General features: G+C 41.7%; 1 protein-coding gene and 2 pseudogenes across 7 annotated transcripts in view; 1 reads left to right on the forward strand and 2 right to left on the reverse strand.

The window, feature by feature from the left end:
• The window catches only part of RABGEF1 (RAB guanine nucleotide exchange factor 1), an 80,447-nt gene that overhangs the window by 14,500 nt on the left and 44,128 nt on the right, over positions 1 to 21,819 (reverse strand). For 2 of the 6 annotated variants that reach the window (XM_028845713.2, XM_028845712.2), the window contains exons 4-5: positions 20,017 to 20,183; positions 827 to 908 (exon numbers count right to left, since the gene is read on the reverse strand). In XM_028845713.2, coding sequence (XP_028701546.1) covers positions 827 to 908; positions 20,017 to 20,183 — 249 coding nt within the window. Of the gene's footprint in view, positions 1 to 826; positions 909 to 20,016; positions 20,187 to 21,819 lie in introns of all 6 variants that reach the window. The other 4 variants (XM_028845711.2, XM_028845710.2, XM_077996649.1 and 1 more) reach the window with 2 other exon arrangements.
• LOC144340109 (adenylate kinase 4, mitochondrial pseudogene) lies at positions 1,864 to 13,228 on the reverse strand (annotated as a pseudogene). The gene is made up of 3 exons (XR_013415833.1): positions 13,174 to 13,228; positions 12,468 to 12,470; positions 1,864 to 7,981 (listed from the first exon to the last, which is right to left on the reverse strand). The product of XR_013415833.1 is annotated as an adenylate kinase 4, mitochondrial pseudogene (transcript).
• Positions 13,008 to 13,118, forward strand: LOC114677276 (small nucleolar RNA U13; annotated as a pseudogene).

Consider the following 21,819-nt stretch of genomic DNA (forward strand, 5'->3'; position numbering starts at 1 on the left):
ATTTTTCTGAGGTTTACCATAACACCTTAGAGCTCTCGGAGGTATACAAATGGAGCAGATTTCTCAGATACACACATGTCCTGAGTACATCCTAAAGTCTAACATCACTGGAGGTTGAATCCATAAAGAATCCCTAAAAACCTGAAGTGCCCCCCCCCACTTTTTTTTTTTAACTATTAATACAATGACTCACCAAAATGGTGATTCCAAGATGGGAAATTCATTTAGCAAAGCCTTCCAAGAAGTTTTTTTCTTTCCCTCTCTCTCTCTTTCTGTTTTGGAGACAGAGTCTCGATTTGTCACCCAGGCTGGAGTGCAGTGGTGCAATCTCAGCTCACTGCAACCCCCACCTTCCAGGTTCAAACAATTCTTGTTCCTCGGTCTCCCAGGTAGCTGGGATTACAGACATGCACCACGACACCCGGCTACTTTTTGTATTTTTAATAGAGGTGGGGTTTCACCATGTTGGCCAGGCTGGTCTTGAACTCCTGGCCTAAAGTGATCCGCCCACTTTAGCCTCCCAAAGTGCTGGGATTACAGGCATGAGTCACTGCACCAGGCCCTAAGAGGTTTTCGTCTGCTCCACCCCTGCCCCTAATGGAGTTATTAAACATTACTCAATAAATTATCCAATTGCTCCTGGAAAGATACACATGGCACAGTTAAAGGCACTGCTAAGTGTAAGACCAGTTCCCAGAATGTCAGTGAGGTTACAGGATGAAGTCTACAAAACAGCCAGACCATCAGGGAAAGAAAGAAATTGCTAAGAGACTAAGCAGTCGAACCTCTGCAATACCCGCAATCTCTCAATGGCTAACAGTGTTACCTTTCCCGCGAGTCTGCATCCTTTCGGCCACATTGTGGTAGAAATCCTGAGCACACTCTGACTGTTCTTCAATGCTCAGATCCTGAAAGAGAGACAAAGTGGCCACTTGTAGCTGAACAAAGTGCAGAAGCACAGCTCTACATTCTAAGAACTCTCCAAAAGCCACTCCTTGTACTGGTAGTAAGCCTAAAAGTACTCACAGGCTATATTAATCCTGCAGGAGAGTAAATCCTATCCATTAATATTATTTCCAATATCCACTGTTGCCAGACTTTTCCTTAGTTCAGCTAAAGATGGGGTCCTTGTCTGTCTCACGGCCACAAAAATTTAGGCTCACAGACAGTTTGAATGGTGAGTAAGACAGGGTTTTATTAGATGAAAAGGAAGAAAAGGGGGAATCAGAGACTCTCACAAGGCCAGAATCCCTGCTAGAGTGCTTCCTGCCAGCAGCTAAAATCCCAGGCTCCACACAGAAAGAAGAGGCGCCAGGCTCCTCCCCGCTACAAATGGTGCAAACTTCCCAAAGCTCCACCCCGGGGGGCAGGCCGGCTGCAGTTTTTCCGGGGACCCCTTCCCACCTAGCAGTCTCACCATGACCATCTCATTCTTTTTTCTATATCTACATAGTCTTAAATAGATTTAATGCATGTTTTGATAATTTACATATTTTATGGACATTTCTCTTTAACCCACTGAATCATTTTTGGTGGCTTTATAACATTCCATCATATTAACTGACTTATTTGACTCTTCTCTACCACTGTGCATTTGAGTTGCTTCCCCTCTTTCACTGTTGTGCATCGTAGCTATAAATAATTTTGTAAGGACTATCTTCTTTTGGGTTACTTCTCTGTGATACATTTCCAAAAGTGGCATTAACCACTTAATAAGAATAAATGACGTTATAACTCTAAGCATCTATTGCTACTCATACTCCTCAGAAACTAAGTGCACACTGTCATTAACCACGTGTATGTGCTTATTTCCCTATGGCCCTTACAACATTGGGTCTGATAATTTTCATTTGGTTTTACTGATTTTATAGGTGTAATATATGTATGTTTCTCACTTTCTACCAAAGAGAATTTAAAGTCTATTTAAAAGATATATGCAGTTCAGCAAAAGAGACTAGAAAATAAAAAGAATAACAAATAACTGTAATCCCAGTGCTCTGGGAGGCTGAGGCTAGAGATCGATTGAGCCTACAAGTTCGAGACCAGCCTGGGCAACATAGTGAGACCGCATCTCAGAAAAGAAAAGAAAAGTTAAAAATTTTTAACAACAACAAGTTAAAAAAAAAAAAAAAAAAAAAAGCAAATTAAACACGGAGAGAGACGGAAAGCAGAGCCACAGATGACAAGACAGAAATGTTTTCCTGGAAGATGTCTAAATTAGTCAAGAGTCAGCCCATACACATCTGTTTCTAACTAAACTTTTTAGCAGTCATCATTAAGATGAAAACAGTTACATAATTCAGGGTTCAAAAGATGAAAGCAAACCAATCCTTCAGGTGAAATTCTGACATCAAAATCAAAAATTTCTCCCAAGGGTTCTCACAAGGATGTCACGGTAGAAGAGCATGAATAAGGCCAAGAACAAACCCCCTGGACCGGCTGTCACAGACTTCATCTACATAGGCCATTGACATCACACGCCAAGGGCCAATACATCCTGTGGAAGCCTGCAGCAGTCTGACGGTCTGGCTTAAGTCTAAAAGAATGGCAGGATTCTCAGGGTCACGGGCAGTCACCTCGTTCCCTCAGTGAAAAAGGCCAAAAGCACTCACGGCACTTTGTGATCACCGTGACTGCAGCCCTCGTTACTGTCGACTGCTTACCCATATCCATGCCATTTGTTGAATTAAAACTGATCCCTCATCTATAAAAGCCTAGGAACTACCTTTAGTAAAGTTCAGATATTTCACTATATTAAGCTCTTATTTATATTCATGACTTCCCACTGTTTTATTTTTTATTGCACAGATTTTTTTTTAAAGTTAATACTATTAAGCCTTTTATCTGGTCATTAAAAACAATTCTTTTGGCCAGGCGCAGTGGCTCACGCCTGTAATCCCAGCACTTTGGGAGGCCGAGGCGGGTGGATCACCTGAGGTCAGGAGTTCGAGACCAGCCTGGCCAAAATGGCGAAACCCCGTCTCTACTAATAATACAAAAATTAGCTGGACATGCTAGTACACACCTGTAATCCCAGCTACTCAGAAGGCTAAGGCAGGAGAATTGCTTGAACCCTGGAAGCGGAGGCTGCAATGAGCCGAGATCACACCATTGCACTCCAGCCTGGGTGACAGAGTGAGATTCTGACTCAAGACAAACAAAGAAATTCTTTTTTTTTTTTTTTAAGTTTTAAATTTTATTCCTCTTTTTACTTAATTTTTTAACACATATAGAGACAAGGTCTCACTGTGTTGCCCAGGCTGGTCTTAAACTCCTGGGTTCAAGTGATCCTCTGGCCTTGACCTCCCAAAGTGCTGGGATTACAGGTGTGAGCCACTGCGCCCGGGGAAAACAATTTTTTGATAGTTCAATTTTAGCTCCTCTTTACAGCTGAAGTACATATCCTATCTACTTTCTTTTTTTTTTTTTTTTCCCCGAGATGGAGTCTTGCTCTCTTGCCCAGGCTGGAATGCAGTGGCGTGATCTCACTGCAACCTCTGTGTCCTGGGTTCAAGCGATTCTCCTGCCTCAGCCTCCGAAGTAGCTGGGATTACGGGCATGCACCGCCACACCCAGCTAATTTTTGTTGTTGTTTTTTTCTTTTTTTTTGAGACAGAGTCTCGCTCTGTCACCCAGGCTGGAGTGCAGTGGCCGGATCTCAGCTCACTGCAAGCTCCGCCTCCCTGGTTCATGCCATTCTCCGGCCTCAGCCTCCTGAGTAGCTGGGACTACAGGTGCCCACCACCTCGCCCGGCTAGTTTTTTGCATTTTAGTAGAGACAGGGTTTCACCGTGTTAGCCAGGATGGTCTCGATCTCCTGACCTCGTGATCCACCCGTCTCGGCCTCCCAAAGTGCTGGGATTACAGGCTTGAGCCACCGCGCCCAGCCGCCTTTTTTTTTTTTTTTGAGACAGTCTCACTCTGTCACCCAGGCTGGAGTGCAATGGTGGGAACTCGGCTCACTGCAATCTCCGCCTCCCGGTTCAAGTGATTTTCCTGCCTCAGCCTCCCGAGTAGCTAGGATTACTGGCACCGGCCACCATGCCCAGCTAATTTTTGTATTTTTAGTAGAGACAGAGTTTCACCATGTTGGCTAGGCTGGTCTTGAACTCCTGGTCTCAAGTGATCCAGCTGCCTCGGCCTCCCAAAGTGCTGGTATTATAGGCATGAGCTACCATATCAAGCTCATATCCCAATTTACTTTCTTCTCAATACTTTCACGGTTAGCTCTTTGATTTGGCTGAAATGTAAGGTGCATGGTATGAAACACAGAACTAAAATAAACTTTATACAAGCCTATCTGTCATCAGCAGCAGTTAGTAAAGCATGACCTTATTCCCTCTTGTCCTCCCAGTTGTCATATAACTTGCTCCTGAGAAATGAAATCTATTTTTGAAATCTCTGGTTTATTTCACTGTTTTATATTTTCATTTTTTACCTAAATCTTATCTAGGTGTGACGACTTTCATTTTAGAACATATTTAAAAGTCTGCTGGATTTAGAAGCCTCCCTGCTTCACAAATTCCTACTTTTTACCCCCTCACAAAAAAAAATCATATGGTATATGTGTTTTCCTGTTTTTCTAGAATAATGAAACATTGTAATTTAAATGATATTTTAAGTGTTTATACTGACCTGCAAAGTTTGTCCTTTTTTTTTTTTTTTTTTTTTTTGAGACGGAGTCCCAATCTGTCACCCAGGCTGGAGTGCAGTGGCGTGATCTTGACCCACTGAAATCTCCGCCTCCCAGGTTCAAGCAATTCTCCTGTCTCAGCCTCCTCAGTAGCTGGGACTACAGGTGTGCGCCACCATACCCGGCTAATTTTTTTATTTTTAGTAGACATGGGGTTTCGCAAAGTTGTCTAGGCTGGTCTTGAACTCCTGACCTCAAGTGATCCACCCGCCTTGGCCTCCCAAAGCGCTGGGATCACAGGCGTAAGCCACCACACCCGGCCACCATCAAACTGTCTTTTAATTCTTTGAATGAACTTCTAAGTTGCCACATTAAATTCTCAATATTTAACATTCTTTATTGCTGTTGTCTTTTAAAATTACTTTTTTTTTGAGATGGAGTCTCACTCAGTCACCCGGGCTGGAGTGCAGGGGCGCCATCTCAGCTCACTGCAACCTCCACCTCCCAGGTTCAAGCAATTCTCCCGCCTTAGCCTCCTGTGTGGCTGGGATTACAGTCGCCTGTCACTACGTCCAGCTAATTTTTTGTATTTTTCATAGTAGATAAGGGGTTTCACCATGTTGGACAGGCCGGTCTTGAACTCCTGACCTCGTGATTCGCCTGCCCTGGCCTCCCAAAGTGCTGGGATTACTGGCGTTAAGTCACAGCACCCAGCCTAAAATTACTATTTAAAAAAAAATGCTAGGCTGTTTTTTTTATCACTAGTATGTACACTGTAAGTAAATTCTGTGGACTTATCTTGCCATGTTGCTGTATCTGTGTTTCTATTACTGTTCTGTTTTCCCTTGAATTTTCTTTTTTTTCTTTTTTCTTTTTTTAAATCTTTTAACAAATGGTTTATTGATACTATGTTATAATGCATGACAAAATATTAGTATCTAATTCTAGACTTCATGGCCACCCCACAGGATGAATCTTTTTTTTTTTTTTTTTGAGACGGAGTCTCGCTCTGTGGCCCAGGCTGGAGTGCAGTGGCCGGATCTCAGCTCACTGCAAGCTCCACCTCCCGGGTTTATGCCATTCTCCTGCCTCAGCCTCCCGAGTAGCTGGGACTACAGGCGCCCGCCACCTCGCCTGGCTAGTTTTTTGTATTTTTTAGTAAAGACGGGGTTTCACCATGTTAGCCACGATGGTCTTGATCTCCTGACCTCGTGATCTGCCTGTCTTGGCCTCCCAAAGTGCTGGGATTACAGGCTTGAGCCACCGTGCCCGGCCCACAGGATGAATCTTTGGAACAGAAAAAAAAAATAAAGATTTTGTTTTCCCATAATCATAAAGTTATTATACTCAGTCCAGGCACAGCTAGTACAACATTCTGCTCAACCCCACAGGCTCCACTCCCTTTACCACCTATTTATAATGTGTTTGGGTCACTCATAGGAGTGAAACACTGTCAGCATCAATAGTTAGTAGCACTTTCAAAATACATTTTGTTGTACTGAATAGAAACCGTAAGTATTCAATTAGTCCAGTAATTCCAAATGGTCTTATTACTTCTATACATAAGATATGATCTTACAACATTTATGTAGCTAAATACTTATACTTCCCATGCTTTTTGAGGATTCCCAAAAGACTTTAGGGGGTTCCCAAGACTTTTAGGGGGTTAATTTTTTTTCACAATAAAAGAAAGGAACAGTGTCAATCCATGAGAGTCAGACCAGCAGTTTAATAAGATCCTCTTCATAGCTCAGTTCCCGGTGCATACAGAAATTCAATGCAGCCCCATCACTCTCAGTTCTTAGAAGAATTTGAGAAGGATAAGAGCAGTAACTATCAGTTTTGTTTAACAGCCTAAAAGTGAAAACAGATGTCAAAAAAAAAAAAAAAAAAAAAAAAAAAAAACCAGCCAAATTCTTTCATCCCAGGATGTCTGAAAAGGAGAGACTCTATGGAGTGTGGATACAGAAAAGGAGTTATTCCCACCAGAAAAAACTGAACTGTGGACACAGTCACTCAAGACCAGAGAAACCACCACTGTGAGTAAGTAGCTTCAATTTCACTGTTACCGGGGGGGACACACCAGAAAGCCTGGGACAAAGCCTGGGCTAGAGCCCTTAGGATTCATTCTCAGGCTTCCTGGTGCTGTGGTTCAACAGCCTTTGTGGGGATGGAAAGAACCAGATACTATCACCATCACGTGTAAAAAAGAATGCCACAGCAATAGCTGTCAAAAACCAGCTGGAGCTGAAGTTACACACCATTTGAAATCCACACTGTACTTGCTTTCTTGTTGAAGGGCTTGAGACGTGTGCAGAGACACCTTAAACATGTGTAGGTGACCTTCCTTTTGAAAGGCAGAGGAGGGCCTCTTGTGAACTCTTTCTACTCATTTGTTTTCCTATCAGTTCACCATTTCAACTAGAAAAGATGCTGTAAGCTACCTCAGCTGGCTTCTAATTTGGACACAGCACCAATACTACACACACAACTGAATGAATGACCACATCTTCCTGGTTCTTCCATTGGGCAGGGTCAATATGCTTCTTTTGGACTGAAAAGGTGTGATCTTGTTCGAGAAAAGTGTGTAAATGTAGGGCCAGATTTTGTTTGTCTCCGTTCTGGAAAATTGGTGGAGCACTCCTCGGCTCTTGTATAATTCAATGACTGGCTTTGCCACGACTTTGTACTGTCTTAGCTTGGCAGCAACTGCTTCGGGTTTATCATCCTCCTGCTGGACTAATGGCTCACCAGTGACATCATCAATACCATGTACATGAGGTGGATTGAAGTCCAGGTTATATACCCTTCCGCTAGGAGGGTGAATTCAATGGCAGCTGAGACGATCTTTAAGTGTTTCAAATGGAATGTTCAAACTGATCACTAGATCCACTTCACAGATTTTGTCCAGGGCTTCGGCTTGTCCTAATGTCCTAGGAAAACCATCAAGGAGCCAGTGCTGGCCACGCCTATTCTCCAACTCAGACATCATTAGGCGTGTGATCACACGGTCTGGAACCAAAAGACTTCTCTCTATATACTGCTATGCCGTCTCACCAACTTCGGTGTTGGCCTTGATGTTCTCCCCCAAGAAGTGGCTGCTGGAGAGATGCTGGAGGCCAAAGTTCTGGGCGATCCTCTGGCACACGGTGCCTTTGCCCGAGCCGGGTGGCCCGAGGATGACCGTGCGCAGGAGTTTGGAAGCCACTGTCTTCGCGAGGCCGGGGACAGCCAAACGCGCAGCCCCGACCACGGCCCTGGAGGGGGGCCCTGGGAATTTTGTTTCTCGGCCCCCTATCTCTGGCACCCTCCACTCGCACTGGGACTCGCCGGCTCCCCTTGGATATTCTTAGTAAGATGTTTTCCTGAACTTCCTAAAAATTACATTTGTATTCATTCTAAAAGCACTCATTACTCATTACACGATGAGTAGAACTCAAGTCACTGTACCAATTCTATAAAAAAGTCAAGAAAATGCTCAGATGGCTTTCAATTTACATGGGAAGACTGAATGCAATAATTATAATATTCTGTAATTACAAACAAGAAGGACAAAGTACCGTGGGGCACACTGTAAGTGTCACTTTTTCTTACTGGAGCTGTCTCCTTCTCTAGATTGGTACGGTGGTAGCAGCAGTAAGTGTGCTTATTTTATACTAACGCCTGTGGTGAGATGGTGGTGACCAGATCTTTCTAGCGATGCTCGCGAGAAAAGTTGTTACCTTCCTGCTCTGAGGTGTGAACCCAAGTAGATCCAGTACTACTCTATGAGAAAAGTCCTGATGCTACCCACCCTACCCCAGAGTTGACTGTGAAAGCAGGATGGGCCTCGATCTGAGCATGCTCCGTAGGTCAAATGCGTGGGTTTTTATTACCACCACCCCACACCTCTATTTCCAGTTCTCCAAGGAGACTTCCATCTAGCCCTCACCTATGAATTGATGAAATATATTTACATGATACATTCTCTAAGTTATATCTCTGTACTAAATTAGATCACCAGACAAATATATCCATGGACTATACTTTAGGTTTGCTGGAGATATTCTTTCAGAGAACTAGTTTTAGTTTTCAGCCTGGACTTTCTGTTTTTTTTAATCTTTTTAGACAAAAGTCTTGCTGTGTTGCCCAAGCTGGAGTGCAGAGGTGCCATCTCGGCTCACTGCAACCTCTGCTTCCCAGGTTCAAGTGCTTCAGCCTCCCTTGTAGCTGGGATTAAAAGCAAGTGCCATCACACCAGATAATTTTTCTATTTTTAGTAGAGACAGGGTTTTGCCATGTTGAACAGGCTGGTCTCAAACTCCTGGCCTCAAGTGACCTGCCTGCCTTAGCCTTCCAAAGTGCTGGGATTATAGGCATAAGCCACCGCACCCAGCCTATGCCTGGACTTCTATGTAGGTAATGGCAGTAGTAGCTACGTGAAGAATATGCCCATAAGAACATGTTTTTAACTCCAAGTACCATCAAATTATGACCGTATTCTCTCACTGTTATTTTAAATTAATTTTGTAAACCTCAAATCCTTTCAATAAGCAGAACGGGTCTATATAACAAAACGACTACCATTATGGAATGTAAGATTTTTTTTTTCTTGAGATGGAGTTTCACTCTTGTCACCCAGGTGAAATCACCCATCTTGTCACCACCCATCACGCAATGGCGCGATCTTGGCTCAATGCAATCTCTACCTCCTGGGTTCAAGCAATTCTCCTGTCTTGGCCTCCCAAGTAGCTGGGATTACGCCCAGCTTGTTTTTGTATTTTTGGTAGAGACAGGGTTTCATCGTATTGGCCAGGCTGGTCTCGAACTCCTGACCTCAGGTGATCTGCCCACCTCGGCCTCCCAAAGTGCTGAGATTATAAATGTGAGACACCGCGACCAGCCAAGATGAGTTTTTTTTTTTTTTTTTTTAAAAATATTAAACCCTCAAGTCTAACTTTATTATGGGGGACAACATTTTAACCGATATTTGAATTTTCCTTTATGGTGCTATAATTTAACTTGTTATTGTTTTATTATTTTTTCAGAAATTGCATTTGACTACATTGCCTAGGATGTAGTAGCTATTCACAGATGTAATTGTAGCTCACTGCAGCCTCACATTCCTAGGCTCAAGCAATCCTCCTGTCTCCCTCCTGAGTAGGGGGGACAGCAGGTACACACTGCGGTGCCCAAATCTGTCCTTCTAGTTCATGTATTTTCTGCAAAAGCTTATCCATTCATTTAATCTTCTTAGGTAGTTTACACATGGTTTTACACCTTTCATTTACACCAAATTTTAGCACTTAGAACAAACCATATTCATTCTTGTGATTATTATTACAGGTCTGAGCATTCCTAACCCAAAAATCAAAAATCTGAAATGCTCTAAAATCCCAAATTTTTCAGTGGCGACATGACACCACAAGTGGGAAATTCCACATCTGGCCTCATGTGACGGGCTGCAGTCAAAAAGCAGCCAAAACTGTTTCATGCACAAAACTGCTTAAAATGTGGTATATAATATTACCTTCAGGCTACGTATGTAAGGTATATACACAACAAATGAATTCTGTGTTTGGACTTGGGTCCCAGTCCCAAGTTATCTTATATAGGTGTAAATATTCCAAAATCTGGGAAAACCCCAAATCTGAAACACTTCTGGTCCCAAGGCTTTCGGATAAGGGATGCTCAGCCTGTAGTGCTCACTTCCAACTAGAAACTCTCTGAGTTCCTTTTAGAGACCCGAGCGGCCTGTCTTACTGGTGTCAAGGGATCATGTTCTCCTCAGTTCCACACAACCCCTACAATTTTACAGTACAATGCAGAAAACTCCTTTTCTATTTCCACTGCAGTTTATGCTCCAGTAGAGTATTTATTTCATAATGTAAAAGAACTCCCCTGCCACTCTGTCTCTCGTCCTGCTTTCCATTCTTGTAGGACTTACACTATGTTACAGATCTGCTTATTGTCCATTTCCCCCACTAAACTGTTAGCTCCACAAGGGCACCGTTCACCACCATATCCTCACGCCTAGAACAGGGCCAGGCACATGGTTAGTGTTCAGTATGGGTTGACTGAATGAATGTGGCCATTTATTACCATTCCTCCCTTTATAAGATGGTGAAGACAATTCTCCATAGATCTCTTTCTACCCATCTGTGAGCAAAGACAATGATTGCCTTTGTTTTGCAACATCTTTTCAAGGATTTCTGTATAGCAAACAGCTTTAGGAGACAGAGATAGTACCTCCTTCAAGAGAAAAGGCTAGACTGCTTACTGTCTAATAAGGATCCCTAAGTCCAAGGTTCCTCTCCTCTAATACAACTCACTGCATGCACAGGCTTTCCCTGGTCTTCTCTGCATTATCCCATAGCAACAGATACTCAGGGGATAAGCACAAATGCAAATACTCTGGCTACTGCTGCTGCTGTAAGAAACTGGCCTTTGTCTCTGACCCAGGAGACTCGTGTCTTCGGCCAGTATCTGTGAAACCATGGCAGGTTAATTTGTTAGCCTGCAAATAAGGTAACTCTCAGGCCCCTCACAGTGTTTGCCAAAGGGGCAAAGTGAGAGCAGGTTTGTGCTGGTAAGTCCTTTTAGGCTCAACAGAACTCCAAAAGGTTTGTCATAGTCTTCCAAGAAAAAAAGATAGTAGAGCAGTGAGCAAATCCTTTTCCTCAAGTACTCTCTAATCATTGTATGGGATCATCTTTTCTATAACAGCTTTTTTTTTTTTTTTGAGATGGAGTCTCACTCTGTCGCCAGGCTGCAGTGCAGTGGCGCGATCTCAACTCACTGCAACCTATACTTCCCAGGTTCAAGCAATTCTCCTGCCTCAGCCTCCCGAGTAGCTGGGACTACAAGCATGTGCCACCACGCCAATTTTTGTATTTCTAATAGAGATGGGGTTTCACCATCTTGGCCAGGTTGGTCTTGAACTCCTGACCTCGTGATCCATCTGCCTCGGCCTCCTAAAAGTGCTGGGATTACAGGCGTGAGCCACCGCACCTGGCATCTTTTCTACAACATCTGAGTAAAGTTGTCATTTTATTTTATATTTCTAAAATAAAGTTTTACTTTGTGATTAAGACATTGACAAGTGGGTGTCTATCTTTGAATATTATGCTGAGAGGCACTCTATACACTTTCTTAACGGTCTGGCTGAGATCTTTGTTTCCACTTCCAGTTTTGAAAACCTTTGACTATTTTCCTTGACCATGTTTTCTGTGTATTTCATCTGGAACTTCTGTCATTACAATGTGAATCGTCACAGTCTATTTTCTGGGTTCATTAAGTTTTGTCTGTACTGCTGTTAACTGCTTAACCTATTTAGGTTTTAGCTTTGATGTCCATATTTTTTTGTATTATCAATTTGTGCTACCTTCAATAATTTTTTAAAGGAAAAGAAACATGAGGGCTTTAATCCTCTTTAAAAATGAAACACACATTTAAAGAGTGCCAAGGATGCAGCCCTCATATTCTGAGAAAGTCCATCTCACCAGGGAATATATCTTGAGGTCATTAGTAACTAGTAGAACACAGATTTAAACATTTCCACATTTAGATGAAGAAAACAGGGCAAAACTAACTGATTTTCTCAAATTCAATTACTGGCAAAATAAACGTGGTGGGAACCATTAAGGTACATATGCTCATTTTGCACCTCCAAAAACAAACAAAAAAGCCAGAAATCTGTCATTTTTAGCAGCTAGACAGTGTCTAAGGAACTCACATGTTCTTCATAAAGGTCATCATAAAATTATTTTTAGCACAAGAAATGTTTCGACCCTAGCTTTCCCTTTATTGAATGAAATGTGTAGTGGGCTAAGAAATCCAGTAACTCCCATGCTACGAGCTGCACAAGAGAGACACAGTGCAGACGGGAGTGTCCAGATTGCCAAAAAGTAGAATTCCCAGACATTTTGTTCATTTAAAATACTTTGATGTCACTAGAGTCTGAGCAGATACAGTGTGATTAATGAAAATCCAGATAACCTGTAGTCTCCTATTGGCCTTTTTTTACTAAGTAAGTGGAATGATTAAACATGTGGTACTAAAAATCAGAGAACACTCCTGAATACGAGTTCATTAATGTAACTGTGAGATCAGCTTACTGGGCTGTTTACCCACTGGTTACTTCTGCTTTCCAAGAGCCTTGGGGAAAGTAAAAAGTATTCATAGATGAGAAAAGATGAACCAGCTTTTCATGAATTATGGAAAGAGATTTAAGGAAAAAAAAAATCTTGTAAGAGGCAGCTAAGCCTTCTTCACCACACCAACAAGGGCGGGTCTCAGGAGCTGCCCATGCAGCTTGAACCTCACTTTAGTAACCAGAACCACTGGGCTCAGCTCTTTCCCCTAAACCAGCATGTGGAACAAGACCTCATGCTAGATCTTCCTGTGATTTGTAAGTGTGACGGTTGGGTTTTCACGCTGGGTTTTCATGTGTGAGATATGCCTCCCTCAAACCTTGTTACAACACCGGCACATTGCCTGTCAGATGTGAACAAAGATGAAAAAAAGACTGCATGCTCATAAGGGTGGAACTTGGCACTGACAGGGTTCGGCTTGGCAGTGCTTGCTGAACACTTCCTGAATCTGGACTTCACTCATTGTGAGAGTCTCAACAGAGGTTCTTCAGGTGAGGGTTATTGTCTTTAATTTCTTCTTCTGGAACACACAGTGTTGCCTTCTCCAAAACTTCTGCCACCTCTAACGAGTCCTCGCAGAAGCCCTGAATGCTATACATATTTGCCGCCTCCACCAATTTTTGGCTGCTCTGCTGCGAGCCCTCAGTATCTGCCAATGCTTGCTTATCTTCTTCCACAGCCTCCTTCAGCTGCTCTTCCAACTTGACTTCTTCCATGAGTATCTTGTCTGTAGAGGGAGTATCTGTTCCCCATTTGGTTTGGATCCACGTCCTCTTCCAAGTGCTGGCAACTGTTCTTTTGTTTTGTAGTTGTGTGCAGAACTGAGAAGGTCTGGAGACACTGCCAACACCGGGAGACTGTGTGGCACCAGCCTCACGCATGGAGCCACCATGGCTGCCCCGGGATGATGATACAAGTTTCCCCTTGCCTATCAGTACGTGCTTCTATGAAACATTTTAAATTATTTTTATTAATTCAACACAATTATCAAATACATCTTGTATCTACTTTTGTTCCTTATGACATAGATTCAGAGAGCTCAGAGCTATTTCCACTGCCTCACTTCTCATCCTCGGTGCTTCTAATTTTAAAATTGGGTCCTGGGTTGCTACCCCTACTGAAGTTCTCACAATAATTAAAGCCTATTTGCTGGCTAAAGGTTCTTTATTTTGGGTACATACTTCTGTTCTTCTAACAGTAATTACATGGCAGGGCAAACTACTCCTTGATTAAACTTATACTTTAGAATAGCAGAGTCATTTTAAGGTATAGGAGGACACTTATCTTTCTACTTATTCTGGAAAAGAACATGGGAATTAAGATATAGCCATGTCTTAAACTGTGTATTTTTTTGTCCTCATTCAGGTACAAAGCTTTAAGTCCATATAATATAATTAGTATCAGAATTTTTTTTTTTTTTTTTTTTTTTTTTTGAGACAGAGTGTTTTGCTCCTGTTGCCCAGGCTGGAGTGCAATGGCGCGACCTTGGCTAAGTGCAACCTTCACCTCCCAGGTTCAAGTGATTCTCCTGCCTCAGCCACCCTAGCAGCTGGGATTACAGGCACCCACCACCACGCCCAGCTAATTTTTGTATTTTTAGGAGAGACGGGGTTTCACTATGCTGGCGAAGCTGGTCTCGAACTCCTGAGCTCAGGCGATCCACCCAGCTTGGCCTCCCAAAGTGCTAGGATTACAGGCGTGAGCCACTGTGCCCGGCTCAGTATCAGATTTTTATAGAAGGACTGGCTAGAAGAATAACAGTGAAACAAGCAAAAGGTGTTATGTTGTGCTTAACTGCTTCCTTAGAAAAAAGAGCTTATCGACCAGGCGCGGTGGCTCACGCCTGTAATCCCAGCACTTTGGGAGGCCAAGGCGGGAGGATCACGAGGTCAGGAGATAGGGACCATCCTGGCTAACACAGTGAAAGCCGTCTCCACTAAAAATACAAAAAACTAGCTGGGCGTGGTGGTGGGCACCTGTAGTCCTAGCTACTCAGGAGTCTAAGGCAGGAGAATGGCGTGAACCCAGGAGGCGGAGTTTGCAGTGAGCTAAGATTGCGCCACTGCACTCCAGCCTGGGTGACAGAGTGAAACTCTGTCTCAAAAAAAAAAAAAAAAAAAAAAAGAGCTTATCAGAATGACTATTAAGAAGTCTTATTGTAGAAACTGAATTGATTGCCATGAATGGAGTATTAAGGGATTAATACAAATTAAAAAAATAAAAATAACTGAATTGAGAAACCCAAAAAATGAGGGGTGTTTTTTGTTTGTTTGTTTTTGAGATGGAGTCTTGTTCTGTTGCCCAGGCTGGAGTGCAGTTGCATGATCGGCTCACTGCAACCTCCACTTTTCGGGATCCAGTGATTCTTCTGCCTCAGCCTCCTGAGTAGCTGGAACTACAGGTGAGCACCACCCTGCCCAGCTAATTTTTGTATTTTTAGTAGAGACAGGGTTTTACCACATTGGCCAGGCTGGTCTTGAAATCCTGACCTCATGATCCACCCACCTCGGCCTCCCAAAGTGCTGAGATTACAGGTGTGAGCAACCGCGTCTGGCCCCGAGTTTATTAAAAAGCATTAATGCAATATCCAACAAATTAAAGGGTAGGTACTTTGAGGAAGTAGAGCCTGCCCCCTTTAAAAGTAGGACAAGCTACACTTTCAGAATAGGGAAAAAATGTATCTGAGGGATTTACTAACACTTAGCAAGGGCAGGATTTAAATAGGTTGAGCAGCAAAAGAGTTTTTCTAGAAGTTTTATTTACTTTTATTTAATTGCTGTCTAAAGATATCTTAAAGTGAGCGTTTTCATATAAATAATTTACAGAAAAAAGTTCGTTACAAAGCCACAGATCTCATTCAGTTAGGTAATATGGTTTTCTAGTTATTATGGGAAAGGTTAACACTTAACTGGGTCTCTATAATGCTATAAAATTACCCTCACCAAATGAAGCTCTGTACAGATGACAAAGAGAATGTATACCTCTTCATAAGTGACCATATATACTCCTGAATCCTCCTGAATCCATAATCACTCTCAGACCTGTGTGAAGCTTGGTTCTTAAGGTGAGATTCTTAAATTCAAGTTAGGCCAGGCATTGTGGCTCAATCCTGTAATCCCAGCATGCTGGCAGGCCAAGGTGAGGCTAGGAGATTATGTGAGGCTACAAGTTCATGACCAGCCTGGCCAACAGAGTAACACCCCGTATCTACTAAACATACAAAAAATTAGCTGGGCATGATGGTGCACACCTGTAACCCCAGTTATTCAGGAGGCTGAGGCATAAAAATTGCTTGAACCTGGGAGGCAGAGGCTGCGGTGAGCCGAGATCATGCCACTGCATTACAGCATATGCAACAGAGCAAGACTCCATTAAAAAAAACAAAAAAACAATCAGGTCAGGCATGGTGGCTCATTTCTGTAATCCCAGGATTTTGGGAGGCTGAGGCGGGCAGACCACTTGAGGTCAGGAGTTCAAGACTAGCTTGGCTAACATGGTGAAATCCTGTCTCTACAAAAAAAAAAAAAAAATTATCTAGGCATGGTGGCACATGCATGCATAATCCCAGCTACTTGGGAGGCTGAGGGAGGACAATCACTGGAACCTGGAAGGTAAAGGTTGCAGTGAGTAGAGATCACACCACTGCACTCCAGCCTTGCCAACAGAGCAAGACTCCTATCTCAAAAAGAAATAATAATAATTCAAGTTATGTTGTACAGATTAGGTTTTAAAAATTAAGCTTCATTAATTTGGCTCAGCAATTTAAATTCTTGCTCTGATGACTTGTAAGAACAGAAAAGTAGCTGATGACAACTGCATTTTCAACATAAAAGGATTCCGTGTTAATGACATAGCTGCCTGTCTAATTTGCAATGGAAATATCTTGTTTTAAAGAATGTATAGCGGTACTATAAGAGTATACATGTTTTAACATTAAGTAGCTAGTAAGACTAACAAGAAAGAAAAAAGAGCAAAATAAACAAGCTTCAGAAAAGTATTAGCAAACAACAGTATTTGCTGAATAGCACTGGGTGCCGTGGCTCACACCTGTAATCCCAGCTCTTTGGGAGGACAAGTTGGGAGGGTCACCTAAGGTCAGGAGTTCAACACCAACCTGGGCAACATAGGGAAACCCCGTCTCTACAAAAAATAAAAAACTCAGCCAGACATGGTGGTGTTCGCCGACAGTCCCAGGGAGACTAAGGCAGGAGGATCACTTGAGTCTGGGAGGTCAAGTCTGCAGTGAGCAGTGACTGCACCATTGGGCTCCACTCTAGGTGCAAATACAAAATAAATACAAACCTCCACGCTGCTTCAAAAAAAGAAAGGAAGGAAGGAAAGGAAAGAAAGAAAGAGAGATGTGTTGCATAGTAAAGCATTACACGTCAATACTGCAGTGGGTATGAAAATTATGTAGGTGCTGAAATTTAAATTCTAAAAACAAAAAAAATCTAAGTGTAGACAGATAAAGTGTTTCTTGATAAAGATAAAATGGCTTAAAAATTTTAATGCAGTTCAGAAAAGATGTAATTTTCTAGACTTGACCCATATGCTGAAAAGACTGCTCACTGCTGGCATATACTGGGATTGGAGAAAACAGAAATGATGTGGGAAAAGATGTGGGCAACAGCAGATCACTCTTCTGGATCTCAGAAATTTTAGAAAGAATAATACTGTGGGATGCAGTAGGAACAATTATCCGTTTATGGCAAGGCCGCCAGGGCAGTTTTTAAACAGGTAAGAATGAATTCTCATATTGCATAGGCCCTTAGGATACCATCTGGAAAGTTTAGTTGGTGGTAATAATATTAATTTAAAGGTTTTGAGCAGTTTTGATAAATTGAGTACAAAGGCTATTTTATACTACCACATTCTTCACAATGTCAGAGGAACTGCCCCAAGAAATTTATATGATTACTGATCTGAAGTTAGTTAGGTTAGTTCAGGTGTAAAGAATGTTTATTTACTTATTTGTTTTTTTTTTTTTTTGAGATGGAGTCTTGCTCAGTTGCCCAGGCTAGAGTGCAGTGGCCGGATCTCAGCTCGCTGCAAGCTCTGCCTCCCGGGTTTACGTCATTCTCCTGCCTTAGCCTCCCGAGTAGCTGGGACTACAGGGGCCCGCCACCTCGCCTGGCTAGTTTTTTTATATTTTTTAGTAGAGATGGGGTTTCACCATGTTAGCCAGGATGGTCTCGATCTCCCGACCTCGTGATCCGCCCGTCTCGGCCTCCCAAAGTGCTGGGATTACAGGCTTGAGCCACCATGCCCCGCCTTATTTACTTATTTGAAAGGACATTAACTTGTGGCCAAAGGCCAAAAGGGCTTCTCTAGGGACATTCAGTTTAAAAAACATCTCTTTCATATGCAGTATGTGCAGACTTCACACTAAAGATACCTGAGATACATGCATAGGACTTGGCCACCTAACCATGAAACACATAGTATAGAAATGGAAAATAGGTGGCTTAGTGGCTCTTAAAACAGGAGGAATCTGAGGCCATATCCAGGTCTCTGATATAAACTAGTGATGCCTTACAAATAAATATGGTGATATTTGTACCAGTTAATTACCTCTTTACTTTAGTATACTCATTTAGAAGTCTACTAAATTATCATAGAATAAGAACACATCACACTTCTAAGGAAAAGAGAAACAACAAATCTGAGTTGTGCAATTTTCTAAAACATATTATGATACAGCATATATGCTATAAGTACTACAGTATACATATGCTAATTTAATATAGCTATCTCATCAACATTTCATGTGGGCTCAAGAAAAAAATAAATACAAAACCTCAGTTTTTAGTTCTGATAAAAATGAAAGATAGTGTCACATGAACTCTGAATTTTTCCATATTAAGGATATCTATCTGGCCGGGCGCGGTGGCTCACGCCTGTAATCCCAGCACTTTGGGAGGCCAAGGCAGGCGGATCATAAGGTCAGGAGATCAAGACCATCCTGGCTAACACGGCGAAACCCTGTCTCTACTAAAAGTACAAAAAATTAGCCAGGCGTGGTGGCGGGCGCCTGTAGTCCCAGCTACTTGGGAGGCTGAGGCAGGAGAATGGCGTGAACCCAGAGGCACAGCTTGCAGTGAGCCGAGATCGCGCCATTGCTCTAGCCTGGGCAACAGAGCGAGACTCCGTCTCAAAAAAAAAAAAAAAAAAAAAAAAAAAGGATCTCTATCATGGTTCCTAACTTAAGAAAAAAAAAAAAAGATCAATGAAAGCTTACTTGTTTTAACTCTAAATGTTTTACTCTAGAGAGAAAAAATACCTAAAGAAAGAGAGCTACTTACTTACACAGTCTAATTACATTTCTGAAGGGTGAGAAAGCCAGCTTTTCTCCTTTACAAGCTGAATTCAATATCTAAAAACTATTTTGACACAGGTCTACTGCTTATTAGCCTAGTGATTGCTGACCCCAGCTAGAATATAGCTGAACAGTTAAACACTCTGCTGCTTTTCTAATTTCCTTTTTCTAAGACTTCCTTAGAAAGAACTTTTGGAGCTAATTCTGAGCTTAATGGTTATAGAATGTTACAACAGAATTAATCCCTATTTACAAAATGAATTCCTTTACAGGCAGTCTTATGAATTACTGCCACTGAAATTATGGGTAAAAGTAACAGGTGTGAAAGTCACAAGTTCTGCTTGACATTGGCAAAATCTAGCTGTGTAACCTGGACAGGTCACTTATCCTCTTTGGCTCTCAACTTCCTCATCTATAAAACAAAGGGACTGAAACTCCATAGCTGCTAAAGTTCCTTTCATTGTCTAAATTCTATCTGTCCTTTCTCTAACTGAATGAGAAAAATTCTAAATCAAAATACAAAAAACAAAACAGAATTCAACAACAACCACCACCCTTAAAATTACTGCAACAACCGTTAAAATTACTGCCACCGGCCTGACGATGGTTGCACAGAGTTAAAGGTCGTCTATGGCGGTTTATACCGTTTACAAGGTTACAAGTCAAAAAGGCCTGTTACTAAAGCACATCATTCAAGTGGCTTCAAGGTCAGATTTCCACACAAAGATGATCCAAACACCACTGAGTTGCAGTGGAAAAGTACTAGCCTGAGAGTCGGGTTTTGGCTTGATTCAGAGGCTTTTCTTAGGTAAGTAATTTAACATCTCTTGGTCTTGATTTTCTCAGGTATAAAATGACAACGTTACACTATATTATCTCTAAGACCTTTCCTCAAACCAAAACTCTGTGTTTCTACGTGGTTATTCCCAACCTACCCTTTTGTAATGCATTCCTTCCAAAAACAGCTTGGTCTGTTTATAGATTTCTTGGCCTGTCTTGTGGAAGGTCTTGAGAAATTCTATGAACTCCTTAGACACTCTATCCGTTTCAATGCTGGTTTGCCGGTTTATGGAAGGACTGGGAGCTTTTGCTTCCTGAATTTCTGCTGGGAAAATTAAACATAGTAAGTTTCATGACATAAAAGATCCATGCATGGAATTACTTTAAGTATGTAACTTAAGGTTATTTAAATTATGTTTCATCAAAGTTAAACTTGAATTTAAATCATTTTATGTTTGAATGGTTGGACAACTTTCCTTAAAGTAAACTAAATCTGTTTTACAAGTAGGAAGTATGAGTAGACAAAACTACATTATCTAAAAGATATTCCTACTGAAATAAAAGTTGTTCTATTAGCATTTTCTTTGCCAAAATATATCATGCTTTGATCTATATATTCAATCATGAACACTGAAATGGCACCACTAGGCTTCTCAAAGACTGCTTGAGTTTATAAAACTAGTCAACAAATAGAAAACAATCAATAGAAGCACTGAAATGTCAGATGACTTATAAATGTTAGACAACCTTTCCAAATCCCATTTTACTTGACAAAAAGGCAAAGGTTAATGTGTTTATGTGGAGACTCACAATAATTTACCCACCATTTCATTGGTGAGTCATACTGATCAAAGTGAAAGAATGCATCCAAAGTGTTAATAGCATGATGAACACGACAAAACACACGATGAAGAGACAAGGGAAACATGCACCACACTATCTGATCAGCTGGGCAGACAACTCTTTCCCCTCTTCAAATAAACACACTGAAAGGAAAATGGGACATTTACACAAGAGAGATAAGGATGTTGTAACAGGCAGTATGTGCTTTTAGAAAGTACGAACTACCACTTGGTCTCTGATCACATTCTAAACCTCCTGATTTTGAACTATGCTCTCTAATGTTTATAAGGAATTTAAGTTTCCCATATCCCAATGATTTCCTAAAAAGAAAAATAATTTTTTTAAAAAGTACGTTTTATTTTGAGACAAAGTCTTGCTTTGCCACCCAGGCTGGAGTGCAGTGGCATGATCTCAGTTCACTGCAACCTCCACCTCCCACGTTCAAGCGATTCTCCTACCGAGCTACTCAGTCTCCGAGTAGCTGCTCTCTCTACAAAAAGTAAGAACATTAGCCAGGCATGGTAGTGCATACCTATAGTGCCAGCTATTTGGGGGGGGCTGAAGCAGGAGGATCGCTCGAGCCCAGGAGTTTGACACTGCAGTGAGTTATGAGATCACCCTACTGCACTCCAGCCTGGGCGACAGAATGAGACCTTGTCTTTTCAAAAAAAAAAAAAAAAAGGTAAGGTATGTACACTGTGCTATGTTTTATGTAAAATGGGGTAGTGGGATAAGAATATATGTGTTTATAACTCAGAATAAAAGCACAAAAGGATACACAAGAAAGTAATAACAAAAGTTGTCTGAAAGTGGGAGAAACAAAGCAGTGTTGCTTAGGAACTAGATGGGCAAGAGACAAACTAGAAACGAAACTTCTGACCATACCTGTTAGCGCCATTTGGATATACTACCTATTTTTTAAGCACATAAATAAATCATGTACAATCTAATTCAAAACAAAAAAGGGAACATCTTTTCTAAAGTATTGTTTATCTCAATTGAAAACCAAAGATTGTGCTGACATCGGTATGATTAGAAAAAAATTCTTTAGTGTTTGGAAGTGAATCCTTCTCTGATAATTCCGCTTCTAGTCATGATGGAAAACTCTGATCGCA

This window comes from Macaca mulatta, chromosome 3 (genome assembly GCF_049350105.2).
Source record: "Macaca mulatta isolate MMU2019108-1 chromosome 3, T2T-MMU8v2.0, whole genome shotgun sequence".
NCBI lineage: Eukaryota > Metazoa > Chordata > Mammalia > Primates > Cercopithecidae > Macaca > Macaca mulatta.